This window comes from Jaculus jaculus, chromosome 14, assembly GCF_020740685.1.
Source record: "Jaculus jaculus isolate mJacJac1 chromosome 14, mJacJac1.mat.Y.cur, whole genome shotgun sequence".
Taxonomy (NCBI): Eukaryota; Metazoa; Chordata; class Mammalia; order Rodentia; family Dipodidae; genus Jaculus; species Jaculus jaculus.
In genome coordinates this window covers 59,239,799-59,258,872 of record NC_059115.1, presented here as the reverse complement: position 1 = coordinate 59,258,872, position 19,074 = coordinate 59,239,799, and the positions used below count along the sequence as shown (strand labels likewise).

The following is a 19,074-nucleotide window of genomic DNA, read 5'->3' as shown; positions in this document are numbered from 1 at the left end:
AGGCTTTCACTAAACCCTCTCTCCAGCCCTGAAAGTACTTTTTGAACCATGTTGAAGCTCATACTTTCTGATTAAGGGTACTCAACTTTTATAGTCCCTGCAGCTATTTTATATATATATATTCCAACATCTGAAACACTACAGGTCCCAAGAATTCCAGATGAGGGATGTGGACCCTGGAATGACACTTGTGTCTACTGTCCTTTATATGTCTATGCTTTCCATGTTGGTTGTCAGTGTGCTGCCGCTAACTAGCGTGACTGTCAGTCCTTACTCTCTTTACCATGCCATCTTACCAGTAGTCCTGTAACCAGCAACACAATTCAATATTGGGTTTTGTTAATATACTTATTTATTTATTTATTTGAGAAAGAATGAGCACACTAGGGCCTCCAGCCACTGCAAATGAACTCCAGATGCATGTGCCCCTTGTGCATCTGCTTATGTGTAAATTGAACCTGGGTCCTTAGGCTTTGCAAGCAAATGCATTAACTACTAAGCCATCTCTCCAGACTTTGGTTTTTTTTGTTTTTGTTTGTGTGGGGTTTTTTCTTGAGAATCCCTCAAGATACCCCATGCTGAACTCTTCAGCATGATATTTAAAGTCTACAATCTGACTTATTTTCAACTTTACCATTTGCTGTAGCTTTTCACCTAGTCTGCTTCAAGCCGTGCTTCAGTGAAAGGCAAAGTATCTTAACAAATATTCAAGTAACTGTTCGTTCGTGTTAGCCATGTTGTAGCCAGTGAAACACCTGAGCATGTTATCTCCCTTAGTAGGGAAGCCAGAGTCAGCACCCCAGGAATGCTGATCAGTTTGATTGTGATTACAAGTACATGTGGGAACCCACAAGACTGAACATCTCAGCAAAACTGAGTGAGGAGAAGGAAAAGAAGAATAAATGGCCTGAAGGAAAAATTCTTGAGACATTCAGAAATCATTAACATCAATAAAATAAGAACAGGGCTGGAGAGATGGCTTAGCAGTTAAGCGCTTGCCTGTGAAGCCTAAAGACCCCGGTTCGAGGCTTGGTTCCCCAGGTACCACGTTAGCCAGATGCACAAGGGGGCGCACGCATCTGGAGTTTGTTTGCAGAGGCTGGAAGCCCTGGCGCGCCCATTCTTTCTCTCTCCCTCCATCTGTCTTTCTCTCTGTGTCTGTCGCTCTCAAATAAATAAATAAAAAATTTTTAAAAATTTTTTAAAAAAATAAGAACAGTCTGGTGTGAAACAGACAATAGGAAAATAGGAAACAGTTCTTATAAATTAAAAATATGTTTCCACAAATTGGGGGCCAATGGGTGGTAAGTACTAGATAGAACAGTGAAAGAAATCAAGATTGTTATTGAGAAACACATATTAAGAAATTACCTCATGATGAAAATATTTCAAGTGAGAATAGAGAGAGATGGCTCAGTGGGTACAATGCTTGCTCTGGAAGCATAAGAATCCAAGTTCAAATCCCCAGCCCCCACATTCAAATACCAGATCTGACGCCACGAGCCTATAATTCCAGCACTGAGGAAAAGGTGACAGGAAGTTTATATAGTGCAGTCAGTGAGCTCCAAGATTAGTGAGAGTCCCTGTCTCCAAAAGTAAAGTGGAAAGCATTGAATATGACATCCATCATTAACTTTTGCCCTCTGCATGCACACCCACCTGTCCACCAATACCTGAATATGCATGCACACTCAGATACACTGTATGCATACAATTACAAATAAATTATAGTTGGGCAGATTATTATTAGTAGAGCAGTATCCATAGAATTCTGCTGGACAACGAGTGGGAAATGCCTTAAGTACACCAAAACTGTCATTCAAGTTTGATTGGTCATAAACACACATGTAAGGTATACATTCTTTGTTTATCCCCGCTCTAAAGAACAGACCTAGATGTACTCCAGAAAGCATATATGTAAACAAGGAAAGGGAATAGACACTGGAAGAATATCTGTATCAAATACAGAAATAGGGGCTAGAAAGATTGCTCAGTGGTCAAAGGCTCATGCTTACAAAGCCTGATCGCCTAGCTTTGATTTCCCAGTACCCACATAAATCCAGATGCACAAAATGGTGCATGCATATGGAGTTTATATGCAGTGGCAGCAGTCCCTGATGTGCCCATTCTCATTCATTTCTCTCTCTCTCTCCCTCTCTCTCTCTCTCTCTCTCTTTCTCTTTCCCCACCTTCCCTCCCTTGAATAAATATATATATACACATAGAAATAATGGGTTAATGTTACTAATATTAGCCCTATCCACTTAAAAATAAACAGTAGAGGGCTGGAGAGATGGCTTAGCAGTTAAGCACTTGCCTGTGAAGCCTAAGGACCCCAGTTCGAGGCTTGGTTCCCCAGGTCCCACGTTAGCTAGATGCACAAGGGGGCGCACGCGTCTGGAGTTCATTTGCAGAGGCTGGAAGCCCTGGCGTGCCCATTGTCCCTCTCTCCCTCTATCTGTCTTTCTCTCTGTGTCTGTCGCTCTCAAATAAATAAATAAATAATTTTAAAAAAATAAACAGAAGTAGACAAATGATAACAAGTTTATCTAAGATCTATATTTTAAGTAATCCTCAACAAAATAGAAACTAGTTTTTCCTATATAAAATTGACAAATATACTTAATTAATGTATAAGAAAATGGGTAGTAAATTCAAATGACCACTTAGGATTGAATTTTGCCATCATCATTCAATTTAACATGATGCTCTTGGAAAGATATTCTTATTTCCAGATACCTACTGTGTGTCATGACAAAAGACTACGGTATGTATATATGTATATGAATTGTCAAAAGAGCACCTTTTGGGGCTGGAGAGATGGCTTAGCGGTTAAGTGCTTGCCTGTGAAGCCTAACGACCCGGGTTCGAGGCTCAACTCCCCAGGACCCACGTTAGCCAGATGCACAAGGGGGTGCATGCGTCTGGAGTTCGTTTGCAATAGCTGGAGGCCCTAGTGTGCCCATTCTATCTGTCTCTTTCTGTCCCTCTCTGTCTCTCTCAAATAAACAAGAATAACATAAAAAAAAAATTTTTTTTAAAAAAGAGCACCTTTTAAAATAAGGTGAATTATAAACTTTACAGGGAAAGCTTGAAATTATAAGATAGCTAGACATTGTGATATACAACATGAGAACAGCTAGATTTGTATGTCTTGTGGAAAGTGTTATAATAAATTTAAAATGTAAATGTAGATCTATATATTATGAACCCATTTAATGTAAAAAAGTGCTATATATGAATGTTTGAATATTTATAGGAAAAATATTAAAGGAAACATCAAATTATCACTGTTTTATCTTTACTTAGTTGCAAGCACTTATCCAATATATTTATGTTTTCTAAACTTCATATAAACATGCATTTTTTGGTTTTTATTTTGTTTTTTGTTTTTTTTTTGAGACAAGATCTCACTGAATAGGCCAAACTGGCCTCAAGCCCAGGGCGGTTTTCCTGCGTCAGCCTTCTAGCTGCTGAGATTACAGAAATGGGCCCCAGTGCCCAGCTAGTGTGTACTCTTTGTGTAATCTAAAGAAACACAATCATTTATTTGAGAGCAACAGAGAGAAAGAGGCAGAGAGAGAGATAGGGAGGGAGGGAGGACGGGAGAGAAAGAGAAAATGGGTGTGCCAGGGCCTCCAGCCACTGCAAACGAACTCCAGACGTATGTGCCCTCTTGTGCATCTGGCTAACGTGGTTCCTGGGGAATTGAGCCTCAAACCGGGGTCCTTAGGCTTCACGGGCAAGTGCTTAACCGCTAAGCCATCTCTCCAGCCCTAACTTTTTTGGTTTTTCGTACTAGGGTTTTACTCTAGTCCAGGCTGACCTGGAATTCACTATGTAGTCTCAGGGTGGCCTTGAACGCTTGGTGATCCTCCTACCTCTGCCTCCCGAGCACTGGGATTAAAGGCATGTGTCACCACGCCCGGCTTTATTTTTTAACTTTTTATTTACAGCTTCCATAATTACAGACAATAAATTATAATAATTCCCTCCCCACCCCATTTCCCTCTCACACCAATCTAAATACTGTTCTGAACTAGGTTAATATGTAAGTGAGGTGAAAAGTAAAATGGTGTTACGAAATGTTTAACAGTGTAAATGGGTGTCACAATGAGGATAAGGATAGTTGTGCTCTTTTTATTTACATTAGACATTGGGTGTTTTTTTTTTCCTTCCAGTTTGGAATAGTTGATGCAGATGGATATTTGAGTTTGTACCAAACAAACTGGAAGTGCTGTCCAGTTACTGGGAGCATGCCTAAGCCATATCTGGTAAGCTAAAAATACCTATGTGTGTGAACTTTCATCTTAAATAACAAGACCATTGAAAGGAATAGATGATGTCCTCAGTCTCTACTGTAGACTCATTTTCCTCTGCTATGTAAAATTTCCTCCGTGAAGTAAAAATCCTTAGGCTCTGGTAACTTGCAGTGTTAACATGTATAGAACCAATATGGTACCTTCAGAGACCCATGCAACCTGAAGAACACAGGATTGTCTATCTCTTTTTCATCAAAATATTATCTCTATTTAGGACCATGCAGGTTTGATGAAGCTTTAATGGCTTCAGAGAATAAATAATGTATGTGTAATATATTCTTCATTGAATCCCTTTACAGAACAAGTCATAAACAGTACCTACCAGGAAGGAGCTAAGAGTATACATTATGATTCTGGTAATTCACCTGATGTTAGACTGCTAGAGGACAGTTGTGATCCAAGTGAGAGCAAGAGAAAAGTGATGAGGGTACCTTGAAAGCGCAGTTTGGGACTAGGCAGATGGCACATTGGTAAGGTGCTTACCACACGAGCATGAAGTCTTGAGTTTTGATCCCCAGAGCTCAAGTAAAAGCTGGGTCTGGTGGTGTGGTGTAATCGAACTGCTGGAGAGGCAGAGACAGGAAGAGGACTTGCTGGCTAGCCAGTCCAGCAGAAACTGAGCTCTAGGCTCAGTGACCTCTCTCATCTCAAAAACTAAAGTGATTAGCAATTGAGGATGAAACCCAACATGAACCTCTGGACTCTGCACACCACACTTAAAAACAAACAGAAATTGAAGAGCCATCTTTTTTTCTTTTTATTAGATCAACAGACTGAAGTGTGAAAAGTTTATGCTCCCTAGGAAACGTCTTTGAATTTTTATTAATAAAATGTATTGTGACTTATTAAGTTTAGTCAGATATTGGGAATAATTTCTGATTTGGGGTTTTTTTTTTTTGTTTTTTTGGTGTTTTTTTTTTTTGTTTTTTTTCAAGATAGGGCTTCACTCTATCCCAGGCTGACCTGTAATTCACTTCACTATGTAGCCTCAGGGTGGCCTTGAATTCATGGTGATCCTAATACCTCTACCTCCTGAGTGCTGGGATTAAAGGCATGTGCCACCACACCCAGCAGTGCCCTAGTAATTTGTCACATCTGAAAATTATTTAAAACTTTTGATATTTCTGAAAGATCCATTATGTTGATTTTAAAAAGATATTTAAGTCTAAAATTATCTTAAATTCTGGTTTCTGTCTGCTTGTATCTATACCTGGAGAAACTTAACCCCAGTGAAGTTTTGGTTGAATAAAAGTGAACAGCTTTGTAAAAGATCCTGACAGATGAAACCTAAATTAGTAATGCAGGAAGTAATGGTGTGTCTTTGAGAAGAGGAAAGGAGGGAATTTGAAAGTTCTTTGTTGCTTTGTATCCTCTAGTTTTTCTAAAGTTCAGAAGATAAAAATATGCAAAACACCTCAGCCATAAAGTACATGCTCACATTCTAACTATACATCTATCGGTTCATGGACATTACTGACAGTAACAGTGTTTATTGTTTACTACCATTTCAGACTTGGCAGTGTCACAACAAGACAGCCAACGATTTTGTCTTCGTTAGTTCTTCCTCACTGATAGCTACAGCTGGTCTTTCAACTGATAATAGGTAAGAGATGACAGCTGAAACTGAAGTATTATACATGTCTAGCTGAATTTGTTTTATGAAAGAGAGAGTGAATTGGCATGCCAGGGACTCTAGCCACTGCAGTCAAACTGTAGACGCATGTGCCACCTTGTGCACATGCATCACCCTGTGTGTCTGGCTTATGTGGGTTCTGGGGAGTTAAACCTGGGACCTTAGGTTTCACAAGCAAGTGCCTTAACCACTAAGCCATCACTCTGAATAGCTGACTTTTTTATTGTTTTATATCTGTTTCTCAATAATTACACCACAGCTATTTTTCTCACAATAATTTGTACTTTTAGTGTCCTGATTCTTAAATGTGGAAAGTTCTGATGCCATTAAAAACAAAATCCAGCTGGGTGTGGGGGTGCATGCCTTAAATCCCAACACTCGGGAGGCAGAGGTTGGAGGATCACCGTGAGTTTGAGGCTACCCTGAGACTATATAGTGAATTCCAGGTCACCCTGAGCTACAGTGAGATCCTGCCTCAAAAAAACAAAACAAAACAAAAATCCAAGTCTAGAGAGATGACTTAGAGGTTAAGGCATTTGCCTGTGAAGCCTAAGGACCCAGGTTTGATTCCCCAGGACCCACGTAAACCAGACGCCCAAGGGGGCACACGCATCTGGAGTTCATTTGCAGTGGCTGAAGGACCTGGTGCACCCATTCTCTCTATCTATCTGCCTCTTTCTCTCTGTCACTCTCAAATAAATAAATAATATTTTTTTAAAAATCACTTTTTATTTTATTTGTTTGATTGAGAGAGAGAGAGAATGAGAATGGGGATGCCAGGGCCTTCAGATGCTGCAAACAAACTCCAGATGCATGTGCTATTTTGTGTATCTGGCTTACATGGGTCCTGGGGAGTCGAACCTGGGTCCTTTGGCTTTGTAGACAAGTGCCTTAACGATTAAGCCATTTCCCCAGCCCTCTTTATTATATTTTCAGTGCTTTTATGCTATTTTATTTCAAGGTAGGGTATCATTGTAGCCCAGGGTGACCTGGAATTCACTGTGTAGTCTCAGGGTGGCCTCAAACTCTGGGCAGTCCTCCTATCTCTGCCTTCTGAGTTCTGGGATTTAAGGCATGTGCCACCACGCCCGGCTCTATGTTAATTTTTGAGAAAAGGATTTGGTGGTCGGTGAAATGAGCATTCGTTACTTTTGTTGCTGGTCCGTCTTCACCACAGTCCTGAGAGGGCGGACACTGTCACTTCATAAGAGACTCAGTAAGACTTGTCAGCTGCACAGAAGCTGAACCCCAGAGGCCGTGTTTGGAAGAAAATGTCTGTCCTCCAGCTTCCACCTCCTCACCCAGCAACTGAGCTCCTAGGTCCAGACATGCCAGAGTTGCTGAACTTTTTACATTTCTTTTTTTTTTTTTTAATTTATTTATTTGAGAGTGACAGACACAGAGAGAAAGAAAGATAGAGGGAGAGGGAGAGAATGGGCGCCCCAGGGCTTCCAGCCTCTGCAAACGAACTCCAGACGCGTGCGCCCCCTTATGCATCTGGCTAACGTGGGACCTGGGGAACCGAGCCTCGAACCGGGGTCCCCTTAGGCTTCACAGGCGAGCGCTTAACCGCTAAGCCATCTCTCCAGCCCAACTTTTTACATTTCTTTGTAAGGGTTACTTTGCACTAGAATCCAGACTTTAGGGTTATGGGTTCTTTAGCCCATTCAACAGAAATTGTGAATGCATGCTTGTGTGTTTTTAAGAAGCCTTAGGATTTATGTTATGCTGTTAGATTAAAAAATTCATAAATACACAAAGTAATTTATGTATTCAGCCTTCACTTAGCATTATTTTTAACTATGTTAATCAAAAATTTTAATATTTATTAATTGATGAATAAGAGAAAGAATAGGTATATTAGGGCCTCCAGTCATAGCAAATGAATTCAAGATGCATGCACCATCTTGTGCATCTGGCTTACGTGGGTACTGGGGAATCGAACCTGGGTCCTAGGCTTCTCAGGCAAGCACATTAGCCACTCAGCCATCTCTCCAGCCCTCAAAATTTTGGTTTCTCAGTTATATAAGACAATTGTTTTAAATTTTGTGTAAAAAAATTGTTCTATATAAATTTATGGGTTAAACTTTGAACCTTTTGAACTATGTTTAAATGTTAGGTCACTATATTAGGCATTTTAAAAATTTTATCAAATAAAATTTTATATCACTCAAAAAGAAATCTTTTTTTCCCCCCCCAGAAACATTTGTCTGTGGGATACTCTTGTAGCACCTGCCAACAGTTTAGTTCATGGTAAGTTTGACGGTATTTCCTAAATTGTGGAAATAAAAAACCAGCAACCTGTGCTGGGGGTAGCTCAGGTGGCAGAATGCTTCTTAGCATGCATGAAGCTCTGGGTTTGTTCCTGAGAACTGCATTAATGGGGCATAGTGATATACGCCTGTAATCCCAGTGCTTAGGAGTGGAAGCAGGAGGATCAGAAATTTAAGATGATGCATGGGCTAGGTATGGTGGTGCACGCCTTTAATCCTAGTACTCAGGAGGCAAGGAAGGAGGACCAGTGTGAGGTTCAGGCCAGCCTAAGACCACAGAGTGAGTTCCAGGTCCTGGAATGAATGAGACCCTACCTCAAAAAAAAAAAAAATCATCCTTATCTACATAGAGTTTGAAGCCAGCCTGGTCTACATGAAATCCTGTCTCACAAATTCATAAATTAAAAATCATTTCTAAATAATTTGTTTTTTGAAACACATCAGGTTAAATTTGTCTGTGGCCGGGTGTGGTGGTGCACGCCTTTAATCCCAGCACTCAGGAGGCAGAGGTAGAAGGATCATCCTGAGTTCGAGGCCATCCTGAGACTACATAGAAAATTCCAGGCCAGCCTGAGCTAAAGTGAGACCCTACCTCAAAAAAACAAACAAACAAAAAAAACAAATAAATTTGTCTATGATGGCAAAGTTTGAAAAGAAACAGATATACGTAATTAACTCTTCCCTATATAACTTGTATAAGGGACAGTGAGACAGATAATACAAAAAGCAGAAAAAGAGAGGGAGAGAATGGGCACGTCAGGGCCTCCAACCACTGAAAACAAATTCCAGATGCATGTACCCCCTTGTGCATCTGGCTTGTGTGGGTCCTGGATAATCGAACTGGGATCCTTTGGCTTTGCAGGCAAGCACCTTAACTACTAAGCCATCTCTCCAGCCTGCATTTGTCTTTATTTTTAATCTGGTAGCTATAGGTCATCGATGTAAACATTAGGTATTTCCTAATATTATGTCCCTTCTCACCATTCCTATTCCTCATTGTGCTGCAAGTACTAGGAATAATGTAGGAGAAGGAAATAGCAGGTATATAAACTGTAAGAAAAATAAAACTGTCTTTATTCAGAGATGGCATGATTATGTAAAAATTTCCCCAAAAATGTACAAAAGAAACTTGTAATACTAATGTGGATATACAGGCAGATTCCAGGATACAAGTTAAGCATACTGAAGCAGTTGCTTTCCTATGTGTCAACAGTGAATATTTGCAATTTGAAATTTTAATGCTCTTTTTGTCCTTTTTTTTTTTTTTTTTTTTTTTTTTTTGGTTTTTCGAGGTAGGGTCTCACTCTAGCCCAGGCTGACCTGGAATTCACTATGAGTCTCAGGGTGACCTCGAACTCATGGCGATCCTCCTACCTCTGCCTCCCAAGTGCTTGGGATTAAAGGCGTGCGCCACCAAGCCTGGCAATTTGAAATTTTAAAAATAGGAAAATAAAAGAAAGCACATTATCATAATAGTACCCAAAATAAGGAAGTACTGAGGCATAGACCAAATAAAATATGTATAAGATACATGTGTAAGCTGGTGGTGCTTGCCTGTAATCCCAGCACTCCGGAGGCAGAGGTAGGAGGATCGCCATGAGTTCAAGGCCACCCTGAGACTCATAGTGAATTCCAGGTCAGCCTGGGCTAGAGTGAAACTCTAACTTACTTGAAAAACCAAAAAAAAAAAAAAATATATATATATATATATATATATATGTATGTATGTAGAAAACAACAAAAATGATTTTTAAAACATCAAAAATCATCTCCCTAGTCCAAGATTTAATACCTCCCAACTTTATAGATTCAACACAATGCTAATTGAGATTCAAACCGACTGTTTATACAGATAAACAAACTAATTCTATAGTTTATATGAAAAAGGCAAATAGCCAACAGAAAACTGAAGTAAACAGTCCTATAGGACTTACACTGCCTAATTGCAATACTTATTCTAACATTATGATATTGGTTTAAAAATAGATTCATTGATCATAGAAAAGAATAGAGGCCCTGTTTTATACAACAGGGCAATCTTGAGAAAGGAACAAAGAAAACTCAGTGGAGTATTCAATTGCTAGAACAATTGAATGGTGAGTTGTCTAATACCAACAACAAAAATGAAACCAGATACAGACCTCACTTTTCACAAAAATGTACTCAAGAGGAATCATAGAGCTCCATGTGAAATGCAGTAAGCTGAGCATGATGATGGACATCTTTGATCCCAGAGCTGAAGAGGAGAGGTAGGATTGCTGTGAGTTTGAGGCCAGCCTGAAGCTACAGAGTTCCAGGTCAGCATAAGCTAAATTAAAGTAAGACCTTACCTCAGGTGGGGGAAATGCAGTGATACTTCCAGAAGAAAACAGGAGAAAGAAAACCTAGATAACTTGGGTTTGGTGATGCTTTTTTTTTTTTTTTTAAATAAAATGTCTTTTTTTTGTTTATTTTTATTTATTTATTTGAGAATGACAGAGAGGGAGGGAAGGAGAGAGAATGGGCACATTAGGGCCTCCAGCCACTGCAAATGAATTCCAGATGCATGCACCACCTTGTGCATCTGGCTAATGTGGGTATGTTGGGTTCAGCTTATACCTGTTATGATTCACCTGTATATACTGTTAAATCCATATCCCAAAGGAGTAAAAATGCATGCCACAGAAATGCTTGTACCGGGATGTTCTTAGCAGTTTTATTTACAATAGACAAGACCTGGTACATCACAGATGATCAGCTGGAAATTGTTATATGTGTATAATAACTCAGTAACCACGGCTGATGTTGAATCCAGTTCACCTTGGTCTCAAAAGCAAGCAGAGACAGCTGTATGGTTTATCCAGGCCCCCATCCGTCAGATACCATTATTTATTGCCTGATGCCCAGGTATATCAGATTATTGTTTGTGTGTTTCATGTGGCTTTTCAATCGTTTCAAATGGGAAAGCAAGTCTGGTTCATGAGCCCGTGTTTGCTGCAAATTATCTTAACTTTCATTTTTAAAACTTTCAGCTTTTATCTGCCATGATAGTGGAGCCACAGTTTTAGCATATGCTCCCAAACATCAGCTTTTAATATCAGGTGGCAGGAAAGGTTTCACATGTGTATTTGACCTTCGACAACGACAACAAAGGCAACTTTTTCAGAGCCATGACTCCCCTGTTAAAGCCATCGCTGTCGATCCAACGGAGGAGTACTTTGTCACAGGATCTGCAGAAGGCAGTATTAAGGTAAACACAGTTGATGCCAAAGTATGTCCAAAATGAAAAAAGTTTTTAGAAACTTGAGTCTTTAATCATGTTCATTGACACCAGTCTACTTAAATAATAGTAGTATTTGTTCCTTTATAGCCAGCAATGCCCATTGCTGTTTAATAGATCCTTTTATGAATGAAATTATTTTAAGTTGAAAACTTTTTCTTTGTGGTTTTTCAAGATAGGGACTCTTTCTAGACCAGGCTGACCTGGAATTCAATATATAGTGTCAGGGTGGCCTCAAACTCAAGGTCATCCTCCTACCTCTGCCTCCCGAGTGCTGGGGTTAAAGTTATGCACCACCATGCCTAGTGAAACCTTTTATTTTTAATTAGTTTTAAAATATGCTTAAAGGTTGGAGAGATGGTTTAGTGGTTAAGGTGCTTGCCTGCAAAGCCAAAGACCTCCGTTCAATTCTGCAGGACCCATGTAAGTCAGATGCACAAGATGTGTCTGGAGTTCATTTGCGGTGGCTGGAGGCCCTGGTGCACCCATTCTCTCTCTTTCTATGCCTCTCTCTCAAATAAATAAATAAAATTAAACTAAAATATGCTTACTTCATGCTTGAGAATTAAATTTTTATGGCTGTAACTATATTTCAGATATTCTAATTTGTCTTAACTCCATATTCTAAGTTATAAAAATTTACTGAACTCAATTTTCAGGTTTCCTGAGTAAACCTATGGTAATCCCCTTTTTCTTCATATATAAAAACAAAATTCGGGCTGGAGAGATGGCTTAGCGGTTAAGCGCTTGCCTGTGAAGCCTAAGGACCCCAGTTCGAGGCTTGGTTCCCCAGGTCTCACGTTAGCCAGATGCACAAGGGGGCGCACGCGTCTGGAGTTCGTTTGCAGAGGCTGGAAGCCCTGGCGCGCCCATTCTCTCTCTCTCCCTCTATCTTTCTTTCTCTCTGTGTCAGTCGCTCTCAAATAAATAAATTAAAAAAAAAAAAATTCAACCACCCAGCCAGAATTCAAGAATTCTGATTGAAGAGTATACTCTGGATAAGCCTTACCCAGAGCTGATTCTGAGATTTACTTTAAAACAATTGAAAACATATAGTATATTCAGAAGTTATAATTTAACACATTCATGAAATAATGTTTTATATTTTATTTGTTTGAGGGGGGATAGAGGGAGGAAGAAAGGGCATGCCAGAACCACTAACCACTGCAAATGAACCCCAGATGTATGTATGACCTTGGTCATTTGGCTTTATGTGGGTACTGGGTAATCGAACCTGTGTCCTTAGGCTTCACAGGCAAGCAAGCACTTAAACCACTAACTCATCTCTCCAGCCCAAATTAATGCATTTTATATATAACTTTTTTATTTTTATTTTTTAGTTACAGAGAGAGGGAGGCAGGTAGAACAGGCACACCCAAGCCCTCTAGCCACTGCAGATGAACTCCAGACACATGCGCCACCTTGTACATCTGTCTTACTTGGGTCCTAGGGTATCAAACCTGGGTCCTCAGGCTTCTCAGGCAAGTGCCCTAACTGCTAAGCCATCTCTCCAGCCCAAATTAATAATTTTTTAATGGATTTTATTACTGATCATATAAGAAATCAGGATAGAAATTGTTTTTGCTAAACCAAAAATAAATTTTCTGAAAGTGTATAGATCCCTTCACATGAGTAATACAACTTAAAATTTGGTATGGGCTAACAATAGAAAATCCTAGTGCATTAAGTCTCCTAAAGTTGTAATAGTAGACTGTCTTGTAGTTGAAAAACATAACTTTGCCAGGGTAGAAAGCCTCTAGAATTAACATTCCTCCTTGTAGCTGTTCTAACCTCTGAGTGTTTGCTTTTACAAAGAGATCACCCCACTATGCAAACAGTACAATAAAAGCTCTGATGAGAGGCAGAAAACCTTTATTGTCACTCCTATATTATTATGCTTCTGTTCTTGGTTCCTAGGTATTCTTTTCTTTAATGCATTAATTATTCTCTTGTTGGATGGGGTTTTAAGTATTTAATAACTTGGTAAATAGCTACACCCTGTATAGAATGAAGGGGTTATGCTTTTAAGTCTATACAAATGTTTATATATCTTTGTTTTAGAAACTTCTTACCTGCTAAGGAAGGTAGTCTAAAATTTTCTTTTGGATTTTTAAGGCAATCACCAGCCACAATTTTCATTTTGTTCTTAATGTCTTTCAGATTTGGAGTCTTTCTAACTTTAGTCTTCTTCATACTTTTATCAATGAACATGCTCGACAGTCTATTTTTAGAAATATTGGAACGGGAGTGATGCAGATTGAGACAGGGCCAGCAAATCACATTTTCTCTTGTGGAGCTGATGGAACAATGAAAATGAGAATACTGCCGGATCAATTTAGCCTCTTAAATGAAGTGTTAAAAAATGATGTGAAACTTATGCTATAACATTATTTCACAAGAAGATAATGTAATTTAGCACCTGTTTGATGAAGTGCCCAACGGAATACACAGACATCACTCCCTCCCTGCATCACAACTAAGCTAATGCTTCCTTACTTTCATATTTATTTTAACGGAGCTTTGCCCTCTGCACTGATGCCTTAAAAGTTAACAGAATCATTCAGAATTAGATCATATCACCTAATGTAGAATGTTAGAATGTATAAGTAATGCTGTATTAATATGTATTTATAATACATTATAGTAAATGTCATAGTGTTAAAGGAACTTCGTTTTCATACTGTTAATAAGTCATTTGCAGGTATCTCTGCATGAATTTCATTGCCAGTAAAAAAGAAAAACACCTCTTTAAGTGAAGCCAGTTGCAGATAATACTCATCACTTAATTCATCACATGCTCACTTCTGTTACCATACATCTCAAATCGTTTTTCCTCTTAACAATGATAGGTTTATATTGGGGTAAGAATAAGCCAAATAATGAACATTAAAACTATCATTGTAATAAAGGAGCCAAATGATTCATTAATAAAACTCTCATGTTTCCCTTCTAGAATCTAGATTGTGTATATGTAAATGTATTTGTGTGTGTGTATATATATGTGTGTGTATCAAGATAGACATCTTACACGCCTTGCGTGAACTTGGTGTTTGTTTGGTTTGGTTTGTTTGTGCATGTCTTTGTAGATGTTTTGGTGCCATAATATGTACTGCCACGAGTATGTAACTTGTTTCCAGCTGTTTGGTTTTTTTAATGTTATACTTGTTTTGAATTCTCATCCTAATTTTAAAGTAAATTTTAAGAAGGCTACCAAGACTATTATTTTGAAGATTGCATTAAATCAAATAAGTCTTAGTAGGCAGTAAAAAAATATGTGTTGGTACATATAAAGATACCTAAGTTTATGAATTTGTCACAGAAATTTTGATATCAACATTTTATTTAAATTTTGTTTTCATTTAATTTTTATTTTTAGACACTTTTAGCCTCAAAATTCTGAAAATGTTATAGCAGTATTTTTAGAAACAAATGTCAAAACAGTCAAGTTTAAATAGAAAGTATTTAAAAATTTTAAATACCCTCCAGATCTATCATTGGTAGAAAATAATCCTTGTATATCATTGGTTTTGCCAAAGTATATTACTTCATCATAAAACTTGACTGAAATATTTAAAGTGCACAATGCTTTTAGCTTAAATATGCTAACCCTGTTTCTGTCTGTTTTGTGCTGTATCTTTTATGATTCAGAATTAACAAAAACTTGGTAAATACTTGATTTTAACCAGTGAGACTGGAAACAGAGGGATTAAGTATTGAAGGGATAGTTATATGCTATTTAGCTTTATTGTGTTTAGTTCAAACTAAATCAAGACCATTTCATATGTAATGAGATATGGACAGCTATTATATTAGAAATTAAAGAGTCAAATAAAGCAAAGAAATGAAGGGCTGGTAAAATGAATTTTGTAATATACTCAGGATACTTTTATTATAAAAGTATATTGTTAAAGATTTTGTACATTGTATTTCATAATTTTAAATATATTGAGCAGGTTGCAGTGAAGCCCCTGTCATTACACAGAGAGTTTATATGCACACGATAACCTATACCTGTAAATTGTGCAATAACAATATATGACTATTTTGCCATGGAGAAATCTGTGACAACATTGCAAACAATATTCTTTATTTAGTTGTTATTTTTTAGTAATTTCTTCATAAATCAAGATTCAAAAAGCTTTAAACAATTTCGATAAAATAGAAAATTTACTATTGTGCTTATTAGAACAAAAGGAATTGGGGATGAACTATTAAGCATTTTAATTGAGGGTTTATATGATTAATCAAAAGTTATGTAAGCCCATATGTATTTCCATCCAGAGTCATATTTTAAATAAACTATCATGCAGAGACTTTGGCATGCTGTTGTCTTAAGTAATGTTTGTGCAAATTTTCTTGACTTGAAATATGTGACATGGTCAAATGAAGAATTTCTATATATTTAATTAATACAAGGAGAATTTAATAACTTGATCAACCCTCTTTTTCCTTTTCTACACTCTTTTATAAAATATTTATGTATTATTTGAGAGACAGAGAATGGAGGAGAGAGAAAGAATTGGCATGCCAGGACCTCCTGCCACTGCAGATGATTTGTCTTTATGTTGGTCCTGGGAAATTGAATGCAGGCCATCAGGCTTTGCAAGCAAAAGCCTCTAGGTACTGAGCAATCTATCCAACCGTACATTCTTTCTTTTTTTTTAATTTAATTTTTATTAACATTTTCCATGATTATAAAAAAAGCTTTCAGGCTCTCATGTAGCAAGTGCTCTTACCCACCAAGCCATTTTCTTAGCCCGTCTTAACTGTATCTAACTGAACCATTTGGTGGCATTAAGTACATTATTGGGCAACCGTCATTGCCACCTATCTCCAGCACCCCAGTTACTTAAAAAAATATCTTTAGGGTTGGAGAGATGCCTTAGTGGTTAAGTGCTTGCCTGAGAAGCCTAAGGACCCCGGTTCGAGGCTCAATTCTCCAAGACCCACCTTAGCCAGATGCACAAGGGGGTGCACGCATCTGGAGTTCATTTGCAGTGGCCAGAGGCCCTGGTGCGTGCGCGTGCGCATGCACACACACACTCTCTCTCTCTCTCTCTCCCCCCTCCCTCTTTCTTTCTGTGTTGGTTGCTCTCAAAATAAATAAAAATGAACAAAAAAATTTTTAAAAATTCAAATGGGTTGCAACCTTAGAATGGGAATGATGGTTTTAACAGGATTGGAGACCTAACCAAACATAATTTACTAAAAAAAAGAATTCAGATGTCACATGTCAAGGAATTACAGCCAAAATTTTAAATTAATTTGAAAAAAATACCTATGTAGTAATGTGCAGCAGTCACCTTATCTTTGCAGGGACAAAGCAGCTGATAGTAAGAAAGGTTTTGTTTTGGTTTACAGTCTCAAGCGGAAGCTTCATGATGGCAGAGGAAAGCAAGGCATGAGCAGAGGCTGGACATGACCTCTGCCACAGCAGGAAAGTGAGCTGAACAAGAAGCTGAGGACTAATAAACCCAATGACACATGAACCAAATTGCCACCAGCTGAGACCAAGCAATCAGAGCAACAGTTTATGAAGGACACCTGATTCAAACCACCATAAATGAGATATGTCAGTGTCCTCATATTACAATGTAATGTGAAGATATTAGAGAAGGGTCAAGCTGTCAATAATTGTTCCCCACAGCAAGACATTTAAAGCTAATTTAATGAAGTGTTTAATATAAAAAGAAAGTAGGGCTGGAGAGATGGCTTAGCGGTTAAGCGCTTGCCTGAAGCCTAAGGACCCCGGTTCAAGGCTTGATTCTCCCGGACCCACGTTAGCCAGATGCACATGGGGACACACACGTCTGGCATTTGTTTGCAGTGTCTGGAGGCTGGCAGACCCATTCTCTCTCTCTCTCTGCCATTCTCAAATAAAAAATGGACCAAAAAAAGTTTCAAAAAAAAAAAAAAATAGCCGGGCATGGTGGTGCTCGCCTTTAATTCCAGCACTTGGGAGGCAGAGGTAGGAGGATCGCCATGAGTTCAAGGCCACCCTGAGAGTACATAGTGAATTCCAGGTCAGCCTGAGCTAGAGTGAGACCCTACCTCAAAAAAGAAAAGAAAAAGTGAAATAGGGCTGGAGAGATGGCTTAGCAGATAAGGTACTTACCTGCAAAGCCAAAGGACCTGGGCACCCGTGTAAAGCCAGATGCACAAAGTGGCACATGCATCTGAAGTTCATTTGCAGTGGCTAGAGGCCCTGATGTGCCCATTCTCTCTCTTTCCCTCTCCTTCCTCCCTCTCTCTAGTAAACAGATATTTTTAAAACATAAAATGTAAAGACATACATCATGCCATTGTGCTTTGCAGATAATTTGGAGGATTTTTTGTTTTTGGTTTGGTTTTTTTCAAGGTAGGGTCTCACTCTAGCTCAGACTGACCAGTAGTAGTCTCAGGGTGGCCTTGAACTCACACCAATCCTACCTCTGCCTCCTGAGTGCTGGGATCAAAGGCGTGTACCACCACGCCCAGCTTAATTTGGAGTTTCTTACAAATTGAGGATTTGTGGCAGTTGAATAAGTGCTGCTTCTCCAATGGCACCTACCCCCTTCATAGCTGCCACACTGTAAGGCTTCAGCCCCCAGCATCTCTATCTCTGTAGTCACTGGTGACACCACTGTGACTGTTGTAGAGCGCCATACGCTGCACCCACAGAACACGCCAAAATCCATCTGCAGATGTGCCCTGACTGCTCACAGCTGCTGTCTCATTGTTCTCCCTCTCCTCAGACGTGAAAGTGAAGAGTCTCTCACCTCTCCCTTTAAATACAAAGCAAGAAATTATTAACTTAGTGTAGAATGCATGTGAAAACGGGGTGGGGGGGCGGGGGCGGAGGAAATGCCAAAAGCACAAAGTCTCATACCAAACAGCCAAGTTGTAAATGCAAAAGAAATGTTTTTGAAGGAAGCAGCTAGGGAGATGGCTCTGGTTAAAGGTACAGTTTGCAAAGACTGTTGGCCTAGGTTTGTTTTCCTAGAACCCACATAAAGCCAGATGCCAAAACTGGTGCAAGTGTCTGGCAGGATGCCTTGATATGTTCATATACACACACATTTGGGTGGGTTTTTAAAATTTTTATTTACCAGAGAGAGAGACTCAGAGAGATTGGGTGTGTCAGGGATTTCAGCTACTGCAAACAAACTCCAGATACATGTACCATCTTGTGCATCTGTCTTACATGGGTCCTGAGGAATTAAACCTGGGTCCTTTGGCTTTACCAGCAAGTGCCTTAACCACTAAGCCATCTGTCTAGTCCATGTTTGGGGTTTTTTTTTGGTTGATTTTGGTTTTTTGTTTTTGTTTTTTGAGGTAGGGTCTCACTCTAGCTCAGGTTGACCTGGAATTCACTCTGCATTCTCAGGGTGGCCTCGAACTCATGCTGATCCTCCTACCTCTGCCTCCCGAGTGCTGGGATTAAAGGCATGCACCACCACGCCCATCTCCATGTTTGGGTTTTTTTTTTTTTAATTTATTTATTTGAGAGCGACAGACACAGAGAGAAAGACAGACAGAGGAAGAGAGAGAGAATGGGCGCACCAGGGCTTCCAGCCTCTGCAAACGAACTCCAGACGCATGCGCCCC

General features: G+C 39.1%; 1 protein-coding gene across 3 annotated transcripts in view; it reads left to right on the top strand.

Annotated features, from left to right (window-relative positions):
- The window catches only part of Dmxl1 (Dmx like 1), a 153,014-nt gene extending 137,214 nt beyond the window's left edge, over window positions 1-15,800 (top strand). For all 3 annotated transcript variants that reach the window (XM_045134454.1, XM_045134452.1, XM_045134455.1), the window contains 5 exons: window positions 4,182-4,274; window positions 5,834-5,925; window positions 8,156-8,208; window positions 11,240-11,457; window positions 13,648-15,800. In XM_045134454.1, the coding sequence (XP_044990389.1) occupies window positions 4,182-4,274; window positions 5,834-5,925; window positions 8,156-8,208; window positions 11,240-11,457; window positions 13,648-13,872 (681 nt within the window). In that variant the 3' untranslated portion in view covers window positions 13,873-15,800. The remainder of the gene's footprint in view (window positions 1-4,181; window positions 4,275-5,833; window positions 5,926-8,155; window positions 8,209-11,239; window positions 11,458-13,647) is intronic.
- Window positions 15,801-19,074: the final 3,274 nt, after the last annotated feature.